The sequence below is a fragment of the Coregonus clupeaformis genome, chromosome 7, assembly GCF_020615455.1.
Source record: "Coregonus clupeaformis isolate EN_2021a chromosome 7, ASM2061545v1, whole genome shotgun sequence".
NCBI classification, from domain to species: Eukaryota; Metazoa; Chordata; class Actinopteri; order Salmoniformes; family Salmonidae; genus Coregonus; species Coregonus clupeaformis.
The window spans coordinates 31,290,194-31,309,755 of record NC_059198.1 but is presented as its reverse complement, the minus strand read 5'-3'; the positions used below and the strand labels follow the sequence as shown (position 1 = coordinate 31,309,755).

The window sequence follows — 19,562 nt, the reverse complement described above, 5'->3', positions numbered from 1 at the left end:
TGAAGAAATCAACTGTGGGAGCAATTATTAGGAAATGGAAGACATACAAGACCACTGATAATCTCCCTCGATCTGGGGCTCCACGCAAGATCTCACCCCGTGGGGTCAAAATGAACACAAGAACAGTGAGCAAAAATCCCAGAACCACACGGGGGGACCTAGTGAATGACCTGCAGAGAGCTGGGACCAAAGTAACAAAGCCTACCATCAGTAACACACTACGCCGCCAGGGACTCAAATCCTGCAGTGCCAGACGTGTCCCCCTGCTTAAGCCAGTACATGTCCAGGCCCGTCTGAAGTTTGCTAGAGTGCATTTGGATGATCCAGAAGAGGATTGGGAGAATGTCATATGGTCAGATGAAACCAAAATATAACTTTTTGGTAAAAACTCAAATCGTCGTGTTTGGAGGACAAAAAATGCTGAGTTGCATCCAAAGAACACCATACCTACTGTGAAGCATGGGGCTGGAAACATCATGCTTTGGGGCTGTTTTTCTGCAAAGGGACCAGGACGACTGATCCGTGTAAAGGAAAGAATTAATGGGGCCATGTATCGTGAGATTTTGAGTGAAAACCTCCTTCCATCAGCAAGGGCATTGAAGATGAAACGTGGCTGGGTCTTTCAGCATGACAATGATCCCAAACACACCGCCCGGGCAACGAAGGAGTGGCTTCGTAAGAAGCATTTCAAGGTCCTGGTGTGGCCTAGCCAGTCTCCAGATCTCAACCCCATAGAAAATCTTTGGAGGGAGTTGAAAGTCTGTGTTGCCCAGCGACAGCCCCAAAACATCACTGCTCTAGAGGAGATCTGCATGGAGGAATGGGCCAAAATACCAGCAACAGTGTGTGAAAACCTTGTGAAGACTTACAGAAAACATTTGACCTGTGTCATTGCCAACAAAGGGTATATAACAAAGTATTGAGAAACTTTTGTTATTGACCAAATACTTATTTTCCACCATAATTTGCAAATAAATTCATTAAAAATCCTACAATGTGATTTTCTGGATTTTTTTTCTCATTTTGTCTGTCATAGTTGACGTGTACCTATGATGAAAATTACAGGCCTCTCTCATCTTTTTAAGTGGGAGAACTTGCACAATTGGTGGCTGACTAAATACTTTTTTTCCCCACTGTACATGTAGGTATGGGTAAAGTGACTATGCATAGATAATAAACAGCGAGTAGCAGCAAGCTGTTAAGAAGCCTTTTGGACCTAGACTTGGCGCTCCGGTACCGTTTGCTGTGTGGTAGCAGAGATAACAGTCTATGACTAGGGTGGCTGGAGTCTTTGGCAATATTTAGGGCTTTCCTCTGACACCACCTGGTATAGAGGTCCTGGGTGGAAGCTTGGCCCCAGTGATGTACTGGGCCATACACACTACTCTCTGTAGCGCCTTGAGGTCGGAGGCCGAGCAGTTGCCATACCAGGCGGTAATGCAACCAGTCAGGATGCTCTCGATGGTGCAGCTGTATAACTTTTTGAGGATCTGAGGACCCATGCCAAATCTTTTCAGTCTCCTGAGGGGGAATAGGCGTTGTCGTGCCCTCTTCATGACTGTCTTGGTGTGTTTGGACCATGATAGTTTGTTGGTGATGTGGACACCAAGGAACTTGAACCTCTCAACCTGCTCCACTACAGCCCCATCGATGAGAATGGGGGCGTGCTCAGACCTCCTTTTTCTGTAGTCCACAATCCTCCTTTGTCTTGATCACGTTGAGGGAGAGGTTGTTGTCGTGGCACCGCACTGCCAGGTCTCTGAACTCCTCCATATAGGCTGTCTCATCGTTGTCGGTGATCAGGCCTACCACCGTTGTGTCGTCGGCAAACTTAATGATGGTGTTGGAGACGTGCTTGGCCATGCAGTCATGGGTGAATATGGAGTACAGGAGGCGACTAAGCACGCACCCCTGAGGGGCCCCCGTGATGAGGATCAGTGTGGCAGATATGTTGTTGCCTACCCTTACCACCTGGGGGCGGCCCGTCAGGAAGTTCAGGATCCAGTTGCAGAGGGAGGTGTTTAGTCCCAGGGTCCTTAGCTTAGTGATGAGCTTTAAGGGCACTATGGTGTTGAATGATGAGCTGTAGTCAATGAACAGCATTCTCACATAGGTGTTCCTTTTGTCCAGGTGGGAAAGGGCAGTGTGGAGTGCAATTGAGATTGTGTCATCTGGGGATATATTGGGGCGGTATGCCAATTGGAGTGGGTCTCGTGTTTCCGGGATGATTGCATTGATGTGATACTGACGTGAGTGCTACAAGGCGGTAGTCATTTAGGCAGGTTACCTTCGCTTTCTTGGGCACACGGACTATGGTGGTCTGCTTGTAACATGTAGGTGCTACAGACTCGGCCAGGGGCAGTGATTATATAGCAGAGATAGTTCAAGGCTGAGCTGGTTAAGGATATTGGTGATGACCAGGACGGTGCAGATGCTACAGAGAGCAGCTCTGAGAGGCCCCACCCAGCGACGGTCTTTAGAGGGCTGGACTTTATAGGTGAGACACACCTGCAACCAGTAGGCCAGGCCAGCCAGAAAAGCCCTGAACACATTGATGCCAAACAACACAGATTGTTGAAAGAGAGGGATGGAGTCCGAGTCAAGTCACAAGTCTATATTTTTGCGCCTTAAAGGGGAAGTTCAGTATTCACATCCCTCTAATTGCCAGGTGAACTGGTGAATTGCTGTGAATTGGTTTACAACTAGATGGCCTGACTCAAGTACCCAACTCTGCAACCAGGTACAAGGAGACCAACAGCAGATGCCCAGTACGATACTGCCGATGTTCAACTTGCTGTTCTGAACATAGTTCCTGACCCCTGACCTGCTGAAACCAGAGAGCTGAGTGAGAGAAGGGGGGAATGGTGTGTGTGTGTGTGTGTGTGTGTGTGAGAGAGAGAGAGAGAGCAAGAGAGAGAGGTATGGTGTGTGTGTGTGTGTGTGTGTGTGTGTGTGTGTGTGTGTGTGTGTGTGTGTGTGTGTGTGTGTGTGTGTGTGTGTGTGTGTGTGTGTGTGTGTGTGTGTGTAAGAGAGAGAGAGAGAGAGAGAGAGAGAGAGAGAGAGAGAGAGAGAGAGAGAGAGAGAGAGAGAGAGAGAGAGAGAGAGAGAGAGAGAGAGAGAGAGAGAGAGAGAGAGAGAGAGAGAGAGAGAGAGAGAGAGAGAGAGACAGACAGAGAATGGGATAGAAGAGGGTAGGGAAAGGAGGATAGAAGAGAGAAGGCTATTGCATAACAAAGACAGAAAATAATGCTGAGTATAGTGATTTGAACCAACCCTGAAAGTGCTGAATAAATACACTCACCCAAGACAACACAAATGTTGCAGACCTGGGAAAAGATACAGCTCTGTGGATCATAGGTGCTGCGATAGCATTATACTGTAGGAGCACACTGTACATTACACTGCAGTGGGAAAATTGAGGAAATAGTTGAGGAAATAGTTGATGAATCTATTAGGGAAAATACTGCACCTGTTTAACTGGTCTGTGGTGGTGCCGGTCCTGGATGCTGTTGATTAAGATTAAGATTACTTCATTCGCCAATTGAACACAATGTCCAACCAAAATGTAACTTCTGCTTTATCCCAACCCCTCCAAAACACACACATACATATGCAGGTTGGAGCAGGGGGCTGCCACACTTGGCACCTATGGAACAGTTGCTGTGGGGGGTTATGTGCCTTGCTCAAGTGCACAACGGCAGGCAATGGCATCTAGGATTGGATAGTAGCAACCCTCCAGTTTCCAGCTCACTTCCCACCAGAGCCGGATTCCAACTGGCAACCCTCCGGTTGCTGACACGCCTCTCTAACCGCTAGGTTACCTGCCGCACTGTCGATTTAATAACTTTCCAGATGTAATTTATTTCATGATGACAAACAGCGACAAATGACCACAAAAGTTTGTTCTAGCTGAGGTATCATTACTTGGTACACCACATCAAATAACAAGAGGAAAAATATAAGTATTGCCACTGTACCTTTCCGCTCTATGCCCAGTCATACAATTCATAAACTTAGTCTCCACTTAAGCTGGATGCATGTGTGGTAACATGATTTGTGTACTGTAGGTCTGCCTAACTCTGGAGTCGTTAAACCCTTTACAGTGTTGTAAAGACCAGTGTGACTCTTACCTGATGTAGGTGAATCTCTCTGTGATATTAAAAGTCTCAGCAATACCTGGCAAGGACAAGAACTGTGTTTAGTACTTCAATACTTCAGTGAAACTAAAACCTTCTTCAGAACACACTGTGGAGTTTGACACACTAACAAAATTGAGTTATTCAGTTCATGTGTTTTGTTTCTCGCTCTCAGAACGTACATTTTCTGTGTCTGTTACTTGCACCAATAGTACTTTTTTATTATAGACACTATTTCATTGTACATTAGCTTGAGATCTCAGTGACCACAGCAAACCAGCCCGTCAGATACTCGCACCGTCCATACTCCCACAGTGCCAAACACCGCCAAGCCGATCGGAAGCAGTGCACAGGACCACATTATGATCCATTTAGGTCACCTGGGATAGATGAAACTAGACAACCAGGTGTCATTAAATGATCCTCTTTGCTCTTCTAATGATTATCAAATCATGTATAGACACAAGCTATGGACTAAATATGTCATATGTTCTCTACTCTGTTTTGGAACACAGAGAGGGCACTGCGTTCATCCACCTCTGGCCTGCTGGCTCCCCTACCTCTGCGGAAGCATAGTTCCCGCTCAGCCCAGTCAAAACTGTTCGCTGCTCTGGCACCCCAATGGTGGAACAAGCTCCCTCACGACGCCAGGACAGCGGAGTGACTCACCACCTTCCGGAGACATTTGAAACCCCACCTCTTTAAGGAATACCTGGGATAGGATAAAGTAATCCTTCTACCCCCTGCCCTTACTCCAACCCCCCCTCTTGGAGGTGCAAATAAATACATAAAGTATGTTTCATATGGCTCAGAGGCCAGGCTGACTTACATGGCCTGATGGTGCCACCATGTGGTAGAATGGACTAACTACAGTATAGCGCCTCACCCTCGCCATACCGATTCCTGTAACAGTGAAAGCAATACCATGAGACAACCTACAGAGAAAGGAAAAACATAGCAACCACCACTGCTGTAGTCAAAAGATGAACAAAGATCAGAAAAATCAATATATATTTCCCATAAACTCAACAGAAGCCAAACAAAAAGAGGTTAGCTAAGGAGATGCCGCATCAAAAAGAGTAGTATTTTATTCAACAATAGGTTTAAAATATGTACACTTATGTAGAGCTTCATCAGTCAGAGCTTCATCATTCAGAGCTTGAACGTTCAATTATTATATCATTATTACATTACTCTTCTGTTGGCTGTTCTATTGTTCATTATGATCCCACCGCTGTTGATGCTCTGGGTCTTGCTGAGGCCTTGGTTCTGCACGGTGAGCTGGTGACAGTTGATGTGACGGAACTCGGATGCAAAGACACCAAATAGGACAAAGAAGCACATGACCAGAGCCCACTCAGAAATGGACGCCATTGAGCTGTAGCCAGTATCAAAGAGTAGACCTATGGCCACTGAGAAGGAAAGGGGAGTCAAAGAGCACAACCCAAACAGGTGACCTTAATGTCTAAAATATCGTCGTTTTTAGGAAGGACATACAGTTTAGGATATAATTTTTTATGTGCAATGTTTTCACTGTATATTCAGGTAAAGAAGCATGATTTTGGATTATTGTTTTTTTTATCATTTACAATTAGCTGTGTTGATCCTGGATTGTCATTTAGTTGTGTTGATCCTGGATTATCATTAAGCTGTGTTGATCCTGGATCACCATTCAGCTGTGTTGATCTTGGATCGTCGAGCACTCCCTTTGTGCTCTCCCCTCTTTCTGATTTCAGCTGATAGATCTGGTGTTAAAGGATACTTGTGATGACCAAGATGGTGCAGATGCTACAGAGGGCAGCTCTGAGAGGCCCCACCCAACGACGGTCTTTAGAGGGCTGGACTTTATAGGTGAGCCACACCTGCAACCAGAAGTAGGCCAGGCCCACAAAGAAGGCCAGAAAAGCCCCAAACACATGGATGCCAAACAACACAGATTGCTGAAAGAGATTGATGGAGAGAGGAATGGTGGTGAGAGGGAAAGAGCGAGGTAGGATATTGTCAAAAATATATCAGGGTATATCAATATGTCATCTTTTTATGGGAACATGCTAGGATTGGGACGATATTGGGATTCGTGTGATGATAATACTGTAGTTATATTATCCTATTGTAATCGTAAAGCGATACCCGGAAGCTGCTGAGGATGGAGATGCCCAGAGACGAGATGAAGCCCAGTACAATGCTGGCGAAGTTCACCTTGCTGTTCTGACCATAGTCCCTGACCTGCTGAAACCGGATCACCACGATCCACAGGACTGACAGACAGAGATAGGGAGAGAGAGAGAGAGAGAGAGAGAGAGAGAGAGAGAGAGAGAGAGAGAGAGAGAGAGAGAGAGAGAGAGAGAGAGAGAGAGAGAGAGAGAGAGAGAGAGAGAGAGAGAGAGAGAGAGAGAGAGAGAGAGAGAGAGAGAGAGAGAGAGAAGAGCGAGAGGGGGTGTAGAGAAGGGTGGAGTGGGGAGGATATTAGGAAGAAGGAGGTTGAGGTTACGAAAGACAAGAATAATAAAGTGGTATGAACCAACCTGTAAGTGCTGAATAAATTAACTTACTCAAGACAGCACAGATGTTGCAGACCTGGGAAAAGATACAGCTCTGTGGATCATAGGTGCCGCATTCACTAGAAGACATATTCACATTTTAATTCTTTACAAACTAGAAATGACTTGGTAATGAAATATTGACTTTAAAACAAAGAGCCACCAGTGTGTGCATGGTATTGTGGTGTTGTGGGCTCATTAACATTTCCTGTTTTGTTAGTGGTTATACCAGTTTAACTGGTCTGTGGTAGTGCCTCTATTGACATAGTCCAAATACACAGTGAAATTCAGGGTAAACCCTTTACAGTGTTGTAAAGACCAGCGTCACTCTTACCTGATGTAGGGGAATCTCACTGTGATATTAACAGTCTCATTTGAAACAGCGATACCAAACCTGGGAAGAACAAGAACTGTCATTAGTATATCAATACTTCAGTGATTTTTTTCTTGCTCTCATGACATACATGTTCTGTTTGTTATTTGCACTGATAATACGTTTCTTATCATCAACACCATCTCATTGTACCGTAGCATAAGACCACACTATTATTCTATCCAGACAAGTAGCTGGAGAGCAGACCAGTCTGTTAGATACTCACACCACCCATATTCCCACAGTGCCAAACACCGCCAAGCAGATTGGAAGCAGCGCCCAGAGCCACATTATTGTTTACTTAGGTCACCTGGGAAAGATGCAAGGAGACAAATGAGACACCCAGATACACTTTAACCCAATTTCAATAAAAAGGGACAAAGATCCTCAACTGAGGAACTCAGGAATCCATAAAAACATCTTACCCCAGGACACTTCACATGGTGAATATCCCAGAAAAAGAAAAAGGAACACAGATGTCTGCAATGATCTTTGAGGTTTATTGACGGGACAAACAAACCGGCTTGCATTCAGGCATGTCAGACACCTTCCTCAGAGCCTTAGACAGGAAACTGTCAGAGGCACCTATAGCCTGGTAACAGAGTGTCCCAAGAATAGTCAAACAAACAAAGGTTAATCATTGTATGTTGAAGTGAGCATAGGCTTGATGTTGCCACCATGTGGTAGAATTGACTAAGTGCAGTACAGCACCTCTGCAGCACCTTCACACAGACATTCCTGTAACAGTGAAAGCAATACCATGTGTCAACCAACAGAGGGACGAAACACAGCATCCATCACTGCTGCAGTCAAAACATTGAGGACATATTCTCCCCTTTCAACAGAAACAAAGAGGTATGCTCTAGGTGAATAGATGCTGCAGATGACTTACACTGAAGCAAATCTTGACCTGTATTTTCTGCAATAACGCTCAGGGGTGACTGAGACATCATGTAGCATGATGTCTTTCTAATGCAGTGTGAAACAGTCAGTCTTCACCTTCAGCTCGATAGCCTGGCTAAATGGACTGACAAAACAGAGCCTGAAGAAACTGCAGCGTTCTCCTTGGCAGGCAGCCAATCTGTCTTTGCTGATGCAACAGCGGAGGACCGGGTGTCTATTCAGGAGAGTGCAACGTTAAAGGACGTTCAGATAGAAATGTGTTATGTAGAACAGCTATACTTATCTGTCACGTAGAACTGTGTGTCATGCCACATCTATAAATTGTTTTTCTATCTGCATTGTTCTTAATGTTTTACCTCTCTGAATACACCCCTGGTGGCTGTGTGAGAGGGTAGTTCTGGAGAAAATGAGGGGCAGCACAGCTAATGACAGCCACCCTCTGCACACAGCACTCACCTAGAACAAATCAGGAAGGGGTGAGTTTCCCAAATAAATTCTTTATGTTTTTGGGAAAGCCACACCCAATGCTGCTTGTCCTAAAGGCTTGGACACACAGTGCTACAGTGGGGGGAAGTATTTAGTCAGCCACCAATTGTGCAAGTTCTCCCACTTAAAAATATGAGAGAGGCCTGTAATTTTCATCATAGGTACACGTCAACTATGACAGACAAAATGAGGAAAAAAAATCCTGAAAATCACATTGTAGGATTTTTAATGAATTTATTTGCAAATTATGGTGGAAAATAAGTATTTGGTCAATAACAAAAGTTTCTCAATACTTTGTTATATACCCTTTGTTGGCAATGACACAGGTCAAACGTTTTCTGTAAGTCTTCACAAGGTTTTCACACACTGTTGCTGGTATTTTGGCCCATTCCTCCATGCAGATCTCCTCTAGAGCAGTGATGTTTTGGGGCTGTCGCTGGGCAACACGGACTTTCAACTCCCTCCAAATATTTTCTATGGGGTTGTGATCTGGAGACTGGCTAGGCCATTCCAGGACCTTGAAATGCTTCTTACGAAGCCACTCCTTCGTTGCCCGGGCGGTGTGTTTGGGATCATTGTCATGCTGAAAGACCCAGCCACGTTTCATCTTCAATGCCCTTGCTTATGGAAGGAGGTTTTCACTCAAAATCTCACGATACATGGCCCCATTCATTCTTTCCTTTACACGGATCAGTCGTCCTGGTCACTTTGCAGAAAACAGCCCCAAAGCATGATGTTTCCACCCCCATGCTTCACAGTAGGTATGGTGTTCTTTGGATGCAACTCAGCATTCTTTGTCCTCCAAACACGACGAGTTGAGTTTTTACCAAAAAGTTCTATTTTGGTTTCATCTGACCATATGACATTCTCCAAATCCTCTTCTGGATCATCCAAATGCACTCTAGCAAACTTCAGACGGGCCTGGACATATACTGGCTTAAGCAGGGAGACACGTCTGGCACAGCAGGATTTGAGTCCCTGGCGGCTTAGTGTGTTACTGATGGTAGGCTTTGTTACTTTGGTCCCAGCTCTCTGCAGGTCATTCACTAGGTCCCCCTGTGTGGTTCTGGGATTTTTGCTCACTGTTCTTGTGATCATTTTGACCCCACGGGGTGAGATCTTGCGTGGAGCCCCAGATCGAGGGAGATTATCACTGGTCTTGTATGTCTTCCATTTCCTAATAATTGCTCCCACAGTTGATTTCTTCAAACCAAGCTGCTTACCTATTGCAGATGCAGTCTTCCCAGCCTAGTGCAGGTCTACAATTTTGTTTCTGGTGTCCTTTGACACCTCTTTGGTCTTGGCCATAGTGGAGTTTGGAGTGTGACTGTTTGAGGTTGTGGACAGGTGTCTTTTATACTGATAACAAGTTCAAACAGGTGCCATTAATACAGGTAACGAGTGGAGGACAGAGGAGCCTCTTAAAGAAGAAGTTACAGGTCTGTGAGAGCCAGAAATCTTGCTTGTTTGTAGGTGACCAAATACTTATTTTCCACCATAATTTGCAAATAAATTCATTAAAAATCCTACAATGTGATTTTCAGGATTTTTTTTTCTCATTTTGTCTGTCATAGTTGACGTGTACCTATGATGACAGTGGGAGAACTTTCACAATTGGTGGCTGACTAAATACTTTTTTTCCCCACTGTACAAAAACACCAATCAAACACAGAGTGGGGAGGAAAAATTCATTGTTGTCTGCAGTTCAGAGGCCTGGACACATCTTTAAGCACTGTGAGTTAGAGCAAGTTTTGATAGTGATAAACCAGACCATTCCATCACTGGTAATAGGTCAGCATAATGACCCACTAGATTTTATATATCAATTACTCCCCTGGTTACAAGATTTGGGCATCAAAAAAATGGTCAGTGCTATGCATACTGATAGCTGTGAAACTTGCAAATACAGCATCTCACACAATGAGCATTACTTCAGCTACATTTTTCAGGTTTGACTAAATACAGACACATCATCGCTTGATATTCTATACAGGCAATTAATCACTAAAGGAGGTGCACCCACAAAATGCAGTCAATGTGATGGTGTATTGATTAGACAGACTGTTTGAATCACCACACCAGATATTCTTGTTATTTTTGTGCCCCGTATAGCAGAAAATGGTACAGTTAAGAGAGACTGCATTTTTCAACCCAGTACAATTGAATTCCCAGTTGTTGGCAACAAGAAACAGATGTACAGATTGAGCTCTGTAATATGTCACTCAGGCACAAAATCTACGAGGGGGCATTTCTGGTCAGAGACAGATTTGACACTTTTAAGATACGGGCAGATGACTTACACATTTCTGTTGGCACGAATAGGGAAGGGGTTGGCACAAGAAAAGAAGGGGTTATATATTTCTATGAAGTAGTTAATGAACATCAGAGGCAAACATATTGCAATGATGTACAACCACTTGATTCAGAATCAGAGATGTATGTCATTGCACAAAATGAATACTTCTCCAATCACACAGTGGATAAAACGTTACTCATTAAAAAGTTTCCAACCTAGTTTTAAATTATTTTTAAAAAATTGGGTCGTTGATAAACACGCCATCCACCCAATAATTTGTATCTGCATGCATACGCAGAAGTCCCCTACACATTCATTACCTATTATACAGGTGAAATTAGTAATCGACACAGACGTAGTGGCATAGCAAGAAGATTGCAATGCTGTGGCCAAGAGGTTGTGAGTTCAAATCCTATATGAGGACATAATAATACTGTACAAATAAACATACGTCACATATGTAAGTTGAAAACACTGTGACTACATTCCGGCGACATCCTAACCACCCATTCTTGTTTTCAGGTTCATCACCTGTGACATCTCATGTGAAAGATATTCACATTTGAAAATTGTTATCCACGTGAAACTTCATGTGAAATATCATCACATGTTAAGTGTTCCAAAACCACATGGTTTTACATGATTTCACATGTGAAAGGTTATGTGATCATATGTTAAAATCCACATGTGAAATTTAATGTGAAATATCATCACGTGAAATCATGTAATTTTTCCACATGTGAAATCATGTGTTTTTTCCGTAAGGTGATGATCAATTTGAATAATTAACTTCATTGCGATATTTGTTATGAATAAAGAATTCTTTCTTTGACCAAATGTACATGCATCTCTCTTTACTTTTTTAATAAACATGTTGTTGTATTTTTCCAAAGTGTCCACCAGAAGGAAGATTATAAGATCTTTGTATTTTACATTGTAAAGTATTTTGGTATGACAATATACACTGAGTGTACAAAACATTAAGGACACCTGCTCTTTCCATGACATACAGTGCATTCAGAAAATATTCAGACCCCTTGACTTTTTCCACATTTTGTTACGTTACAGCCTTATTCTATCAATCTACACACAATACCCCATAACGACAAAGCGAAAACACATTTTTAGAAATTGTTGCACATTTATTACAAATAAAAAACTGAAATACCTTTTTTACATAGGTATTCAGACCCTTTGCTATGAGACTCGAAATTGAGCTCAGGTGCATCCTGTTTCCATTGATCATCATTGAGATGTTTCTACAACTTGATTGGAGTCCACCTGTGGTAGATTTAATTGATTGGACATGATTTGGAATGGCACACAGCTGTCTATATTAGGTCCCACAGTTGACAGTACATGTCAGAGCAAAAACCAAGCCATGAGGTCGAAGGAATTGTCCGTAGATCTCAGAGACAGGATTGTGTCGAGGCACAGATCTGGGAAAGGGTACCAAAAAATGTATGCAGCATTGAAGGTCCCCAATGCCTCCATCATTCTTAAATGGAAGAAGTTTGGAACCACCAAGACTCTTCCTAGAGCTGGCTGCCCGGCCAAACTGAGCAATCAGGGGAGAAGGGCCTTGTTCAGGGAGGTGACCAAGAACATGATGGTCACTTTGACAGAACTCCAAAGTTCCTCTGTAGAGATGGGAGAACCTTCAAGAAGGACAACCATCTCTGCAGCACTCCACCAATCAGGCCTTTATGGTAGAGTGGCCAGACGGAAGCCACTCCTCAGTAAAAGGCACATGACAGCCCTGTTGGAGTTTGCCAAAAGGCACCTAAAGGACTCTCAGACCATGAAAAACAAGATTCTCTGGTCTGATGAAACCAAGATTGAACTCTTTGGCCTGAATGCCAAGCGTCACGTCTGGAGGAAACCTGGCACCATCCCTACGGTGAAGCATGGTGGTGGCAGCATCATGCTGTGGGGATGTTTTTCAGCGGCAGGGACTGGGAGACTAGTCAGGATCGAGGGAAAGATGAACGGAGCAAAGTACAGAGAGATCCTTGATGAAATCCTGCTCCAGAGCGCTCAGGACCTCAGACTGGGGTGAAGGTTCACCTTCCAACAGGACAACGACCGTTAGCACGCAGCCAAGACAACGCAAGAGTGGCTTCTGGACAAGTCTCTGAATGTCCTTGAGTATTCCAGCCAGAGCCCGGACTTGAACCCGATCGAACGTCTCTGGAGAGACCTGAAAATAGCTGTGCAACGACGCTCCCCATGCAACCTGACAGAGATTGAAAGGATCTGCAGAGAAGAATGGGAGAAACTCCCCAAATACAGGTGTGCCAAATTTGTAGTATCATACCCAAGTAGACTCGAGGCTGTAATCGACAAATATTTTCAACTTAGTTTATCCACTGACCACTGCATTTAGGAGGATAGCTAATTACTGAAATATAGCTAGCTAGATCACTTGCCAGGCAGTAGCCACTAACTAATCGTGGACACATTATCTATTCTTTGATACATTTGGGTTAACTTGCTCATATCAAGCAACAAATACCACATCATTTGTGGAAAGGTAAAAATAAAAATGAGTGGGCTTGTTTTTTTTAATGATCGGACAGTGAAACTAAAATAGATTGGTAGTTAGCTGGTGAGGCTTTCATTTATTTCCCTATTTAATTTGGTGATCAAGCTGAAGCTGGGTTTCCCAAGTCGTTTGGTCGGTGCTAACTGCTCATGCCGGTGGCACAAGCTAGAAAAATAATGATTGTTTACGTTTGTATGTTATTTAATTTTTTACAAACTAGCTAAATAGATGGCTCTGTATAGCATCTATGTGACTTCACACACTCAAGAAGGCTCAACCAATCACCCGACAGGTTCTATTGCCTTTGTAACTGATATGAAATGGCTAGCTAGTTAGCGGTGCGCGCTAGTAGCGTTTCAATCGGTGATGTCACTCGCTCTGAGACCTTGAAGTAGTTGTTTCCCTTGCGCTGAAAGGATCGGGGCGTTTGTGGAGCAATAGGTAACGATGCTTAGAGGCTGACTGTTGTCGATGTGTGCAGAGGATCCCTGGTTCAAGCCCAGGTTGGGGCGAGGAGAGGGACAGAAGCAACACTGTTACACCTCGCTACGGAAGGAAATATTTCAATATAATGACGAGATACCTATGTTTCCACCCTAACAATGGGATTCATTGTCCACTGAGCGGAAAGGCGGGCTGTCAAGCTCCTGCCCATTCCTCTCTTTGTATTGGTGGATACATCTCGTTATTGTAATACTTTTTTGAATATTGGATGTTGACATCAACCGCCTGTATTCAGTGGAGATAGATGCTAGGCTACTAGCCTCATGTCATGAATATGCATAGCCTATATAAAGTGTTTTCTCTCAAAGTTGCGAGGATGTTACATGTCCTACTTATATCAGTACACTCTTAACAACCTAAGCATTACGAAACTTCTATTAGATCAAATAAACCTCAAATAAGCCATTACATTTTTTGTTGAACAAATTCAACACTCTCATTGACCTCCATACAAAAACTCCTCGCTTGGTGAGCGAAAAAAACGATACAACGGCACATTTCTTTCCAATTTTTTAATTGTTTTAATTCATATATTTCTTTAGTTGATATTTTTCAGGGGGTGCTGCAGCACCCTCAGCACCTCTACTTCCTGCGGAAGTAGCTGCTTCTTCTTCTTCTTCTTCTTCTTCTGTGGTTTTTATATGGTGGTTCGCAACCAACTTCAATGTGCATTACTGCCACCAACTGGACTGGAGTGTGGACCAGAGACAGTGAAGGTCTAAATCCTACCCATTATTCTCGTCTCCTTAAGGAAACTAAATTCATAATTACATACTACATCCCCTGAAGATTTTCTCAGCAATTCACTTATGCTTGGCTCTTCAACACCATTACTCCTTAAATCTGATAACAATCTCTTCCTTTCCCTCCCATATTGCTGTAACTGAAATAACACTTTCCACTGTCTCCATCTCCTCCTGACAGTTTTCAAACCTCCCAGTCAGATGTTTTCCTACCAATTTTAATATCTGTTGAGCCTTGTGTGTCCTAGTCTCAGCCTAGTGATTGCACTTTCCTCCCTTATTTCTCGACCTGAGGACCTCCCTGCCTCCACATTTTCCTGGAGCTTATACAGATGTCTTCCCTTTCTCTCCCTGTTCTACAACTCTTGACATTTGTTTTTAACCACTCTTCTTATTAACCCCTTGGCTTCTGCTTTACTGATTGAGAATTCCATTTAAACATTTGGATGTTTGAGAGCTTACTTGGCGAGAACATCCACCTACTCATTCCCCTTTACTCCCACATGAGCTGGTACCAAGACGAACCTCACAAATGCCCCCATATGTCTCACCCTAAACAGGCACTGCAAAATCTCATAAAATACATCTTGACTGCTCAGTGACACAAATTAATTTAAGCTTATCAGTGCAGCACATGAGTCAGAGCAGATGACTACTCAGTCTGGCCCCACCTCCTCCACCCACCCTGCAGCAGTATGGCCAGCAACTCCATTGTGTATACGGTTAAATTATCCGTTGCTCTTTTTGTCACTGCTACCTTAAACTCAGGAACACTAAAAGCTGCTCCTGTCCTCCCTGTTTTAGGGTCCTTAGATCAATCCATCAGTGAATATATTCAAGACAGCACAGTACTGAGTTCTTAAATGTTCACTTACTTACTGGATCTACTCATTTGCATTTACATTTACATTTACGTCATTTAGCAGACGCTCTTATCCAGAGCGACTTACAAATAGGTGCATTCACCTTATAGCCAGTGGGATAACTACTTTACAATATGTTTTTTTTTTCTTTGGGGTGGGGTAAGGGGGGGGGTAGAAGGATTACTTTATCCTATCCCAGGTATTCCTAAAAGAGGTGGGGTTTCAAGTGTCTCCGGAAGGTGGTGAGTGACTCCGTTGTCCTGGCGTCGTGAGGGAGCTTGTTCCACCATTGGGGTGCCAGAGCAGTGAATAGTTTTGACTGGGCTGAGCGGGAACTGTGCTTCCGCAGAGGTAGGGGGGCCAGCAGGCCAGAGGTGGATGAACGCAATGCCCTCGTTTGGGTGTAGGGACTGATCGGAGCCTGAAGGTACGGAGGTGCCGTTCCCCTCACAGCTCCGTAGGCAAGCACCATGGTCTTGTAGCAGATGCGAGCTTCAACTGGAAGCCAGTGGAGCATGCGGAGGAGCGGGGTGACGTGAGAGAACTTGGGAAGGTTGAACACCAGACAGGCTGCGGCATTCTGGATGAGTTGTAGGGGTTTAATGGCACAGGCAGGGAGCCCAGTTGCAGTAATCCAGACGGAAGATGACAAGTGCCTGGATTAGGACCTGTGCCGCTTCCTGTGTAAGGCAGGGTCGTACTCTCAGAATGTTGTAGAGCATGAACCTACAGGATCGGGTCACCGCCTTGATGTTAGCGGAGAACGACAGGGTGTTGTCCAGGGTCACGCCAAGGCTCTTCGCACTCTGGGAGGAGGACACAACGGAGTTGTCCACCATGATGGCGAGATAATGGAACGGGCAGTCCTTCCCCGGGAGGAAGAGCAGCTCCGACTTGCCGAGGTTCAGCTTGAGGTGGTGATCCGTCATTCACACTGATATGTCTGCCAGACATGCAGAGATGCGATTCGCCACTTGGTTATCAGAAGGGGGAAAGGAGAAGATTAGTTGTGTGTCGTCTGCATAGCAATGATAGGAGAGGCCATGTGAGGATATGACAGAGCCAAGTGACTTGGTGTATAGCGAGAATAGGAGAGGGCCTAGAACTGAGCCCTGGGGGACACCAGTGGTGAGAGCACGTGGTACGGAGACAGATTCTCACCACGCCACTTGGTAGGAGCAACCGGTCAGGTAGGACGCAATCCAAGAGTGAGCCGCGCCGGAAATGTCCAACTCGGAGAGGGTGGAGAGGAGTATCTGATGGTTCACAGTATCAAAGGCAGCAGACAGGTCTAGAAGGACAAGAGCGGAGGAGAGAGAGTTAGCTTTAGCAGTGTGGAGAGCCTCCGTGACACAGAGAAGAGCAGTCTCAGTTGAATGACCAGTCTTGAAACCTGACTGGTTTGGATCAAGAAGGTAATTCTGAGAGAGATAGCAAGAGAGTTGGCTAAAGACGGCACACTCAAGAGTTTTGGAGAGAAAAGAAAGAAGGGATACTGGTCTGTAGTTGTTGACATCAGAGGGATCGAGTGTTGGTTTTTTGAGAAGGGGTGCAACTCTCGCTCTCTTGAAGACGGAAGGGACATAGCCAGCAGTCAAGGATGAGTTGATGAGCGAGGTGAGGTAAGGGAGAATGTCACCGGAGATGGTCTGGAGAAGAGAGGAGGGGATAGGGTCAAGCGGGCAGGTTGTTGGGCGGCCGGCCGTCACAAGTCGCAAGATTTAATCTGGAGAGAGAGGGGAGAAAGAAGTCAAAGCATAGGGTAGGGCAGTGTCATTTGACTTAACAAACGAGGATCGGATGTCGTCAACCTTCTTTTCAAAATGGTTGATGAAGTCATCCACAGAGAGGGGGGGGGGAGGATTCAGCAGGGAGGAGAAGGTGGCAAAGAGCTTCCTAGAGTTAGAGGCAGATGCTTGGAATTTAGAGTGGTAGAAAGTGGCTTTAGCAGCAGAAACAGATGAAGAAAATGTAGAGAGGAGGGAGTGAAAAGATGCCAGGTCCGCAGGGAGTCTAGTTTTCCTCCATTTCCGCTCGGCTGCCCGGAGCCCTGTTCTGTGAGCTCGCAATGAGTCGTCAAGCCACTGAGCAGGAGGGGAGGACCGAGCCGGCCGGGAGGATAGGGGACATAGAGAGTCAAAGGATGCAGAAAGGGACGAGAGGAGAATCAGGAGATTGGAGGGAGAAGGATTGAGCAGAGGGAAGAGATGATAAGATGGAAGAGGAGAGAGTAGCGGGAGAGAGAGAGCGAAGGTTGCGACGGCGCATTACCATCTGAGTAGGGGCAGAGTGAGTAGTGTTGGAGGAGAGCGAGAGAGAAAAGGATACAAAGTAGTGGTCGGAGACATGGAGGGAAGTTGCAGTGACATTGATAGAAGAACAGCATCTAGTAAAGATGAGGTCAAGCGTATTGCCTGCCTTGTGAGTAGGGGGGGACGGTGAGAGGGTGAGGTCAAAAGAGGAGAGGAGTGGAAAGAAGGAGGCAGAGAGAAATGAGTCAAAGGTAGACGTAGGGAGGTTGAAGTCACCCAGAACTGTGAGGGGTGAGCCATCCTCAGGAAAGGAACTTATCAAGGCGTCAAGCTCATTGATGAACTCTCCAAGGGAACCTGGAGGGTGATAAATGACAAGGATGTTAAGCTTGAATGAGCTAGTGACTGTGACAGCATGGAATTCAAATGAGGAGATAGACAGATGGGTCAGGGGAAAAAGAGAGAATGTCCACTTGGGAGAGATGAGGATTCCTGTGCCACCACCCCACTGACCAGATGCTCTCGGGGTATGCGAGAACACATGGTCAGACGAGGAGAGAGCAGTAGGAGTAGCAGTGTTTTCAGTGGTAATCCATGTTTCCGTCAGCGCCAAGAAGTCGAGGGACAGGAGGGTAGCATAGGCTGAGATGAACTCTGCCTTGTTAGCCGCAGAACGGCAATTCCAGAGGCTGCCGGAGACCTGGAACTCCACGTGGGTCGTGCGTGCAGGGACCACCAGGTTAGAGAGGCAGCAGCCACGCGGTGTGGGCGTTTGTATAGCCTGTGCGGAGAGAAGAGAACAGGGACAGACAGAGGCATAGTTGACAGGCTACAGAAAATGGCTACAATAATGCAAAGGAGATCGGAATGTAATGAACTAGCGCTTACCCTCTCAAGCACCGCTAGGTCTATCATTGGCTGAGGGAGCAACCCAAGGTGGGATAGCAGGAAGAACCACAGAGGGGCTGAACTCTTTCCCAAACAACCCCATCTCTCTCGCCATACCATTACCTATCCACCCAAAACATGTATTCATATCTCGTTCATGTTCCCAGCACTCTAGGATCACATTTTTTGTAGGATATGTAACTTTATGTCCTTGAAGATTTACCCAATATGTCATGGTGCAGCTGCTGTCCAAAAATGTCACATGGAGAAGAACTGTAGTTTTTTTGCGACACTTCAGGGCGATGTATGGTAGAAGATGAGACTCACCAGAGATACCTCAGTGGACTCACACATAAAGAATGATAGAGGCCTCTAGTGGCCAAAATCCTGTTTTAGCATTGGCAGCACATATCAATCAATCAATCAAATTTATTTATAAAGCCCTTTATACATCAGCAGATGTCACAAAGTGCTATGCAGAAAGCCAGCCTAAAATCCCAAACAGCAAGCAATGCAGATGTAGAAGCACGGTGGCTAGGAAAAACTCCCTAGAAAGGCAGAAACCTAAGAGGAAACCTAAAGAGGTGGCCAGTCCCCTTCTGGCTATGCCAGGTGGAGATTATAACAGTACATGGCCATTAAGGCCAGATTTTTCTCCAAGATGTTCAAACGTTCATAGATGAATAAATAACAATCACGGTGGTTGTAGAGGTTGCAACAGGTCAGTACATCAGGAGTAATTGTCACTTGGCTTTTCATAACCGGGCATTTAGAGGTTGAAATAGCAGGTGCGTTAGAGAGAGAGAGTTGAAAACAGCATGTCTGGGACAAGGTAGCACGTCCGGTAAACAGGTCAGGGTTCCATAGCCGCAGACAGAAGAGTTGAAACTGGAGCAGCAGCACGACCAGGTGGACTGGGGACAGCAAAGAGTCATCAGGCCAGGTAGTCCTGAGGCATGGGCCTAGGGCTCAGGTCCTCCGGGATGGGAGGGAGAGAGGGAGAGAGAGAGAATCAGAGGGAGCATACTTAAAT

General features: G+C 45.1%; 1 protein-coding gene across 1 annotated transcript; it reads right to left on the bottom strand.

Moving 5' to 3' along the window:
* Positions 1–5,206: 5,206 nt before the first annotated feature.
* On the bottom strand, positions 5,207–7,607 carry LOC121570589 (modulator of macroautophagy TMEM150B-like). Its single transcript, XM_041882057.1, has 7 exons — positions 7,475–7,607; positions 7,276–7,359; positions 7,011–7,070; positions 6,689–6,756; positions 6,267–6,394; positions 5,899–6,076; positions 5,207–5,548 (listed from the first exon to the last, which is right to left on the bottom strand). Exons 2-7 carry the CDS (start codon positions 7,338–7,340, stop codon positions 5,322–5,324), a joined length of 726 nt encoding a protein of 241 aa, XP_041737991.1. The 5' UTR covers positions 7,341–7,359; positions 7,475–7,607; the 3' UTR covers positions 5,207–5,321.
* Between the last annotated feature and the right edge of the window lie 11,955 nt (positions 7,608–19,562).

Bases quoted from the DNA above. Each gene is read 5' to 3' on its own strand.
- LOC121570589 (XM_041882057.1), bottom strand. From the start codon at position 7,340: ATGTGGCTCTGGGCGCTGCTTCCAATCTGCTTGGCGGTGTTTGGCACT. The intron at 6,757-7,010 runs GTAAGAGTGACG...TATGTCTTCTAG, and splicing joins GTGAGATTCCCCTACATCAG to TGAATGCGGCACCTATGATC. The intron at 5,549-5,898 runs GTATCCTTTAAC...TTTCCTTCTCAG, and splicing joins CACCATCTTGGTCATCACAA to TGGCCATAGGTCTACTCTTT.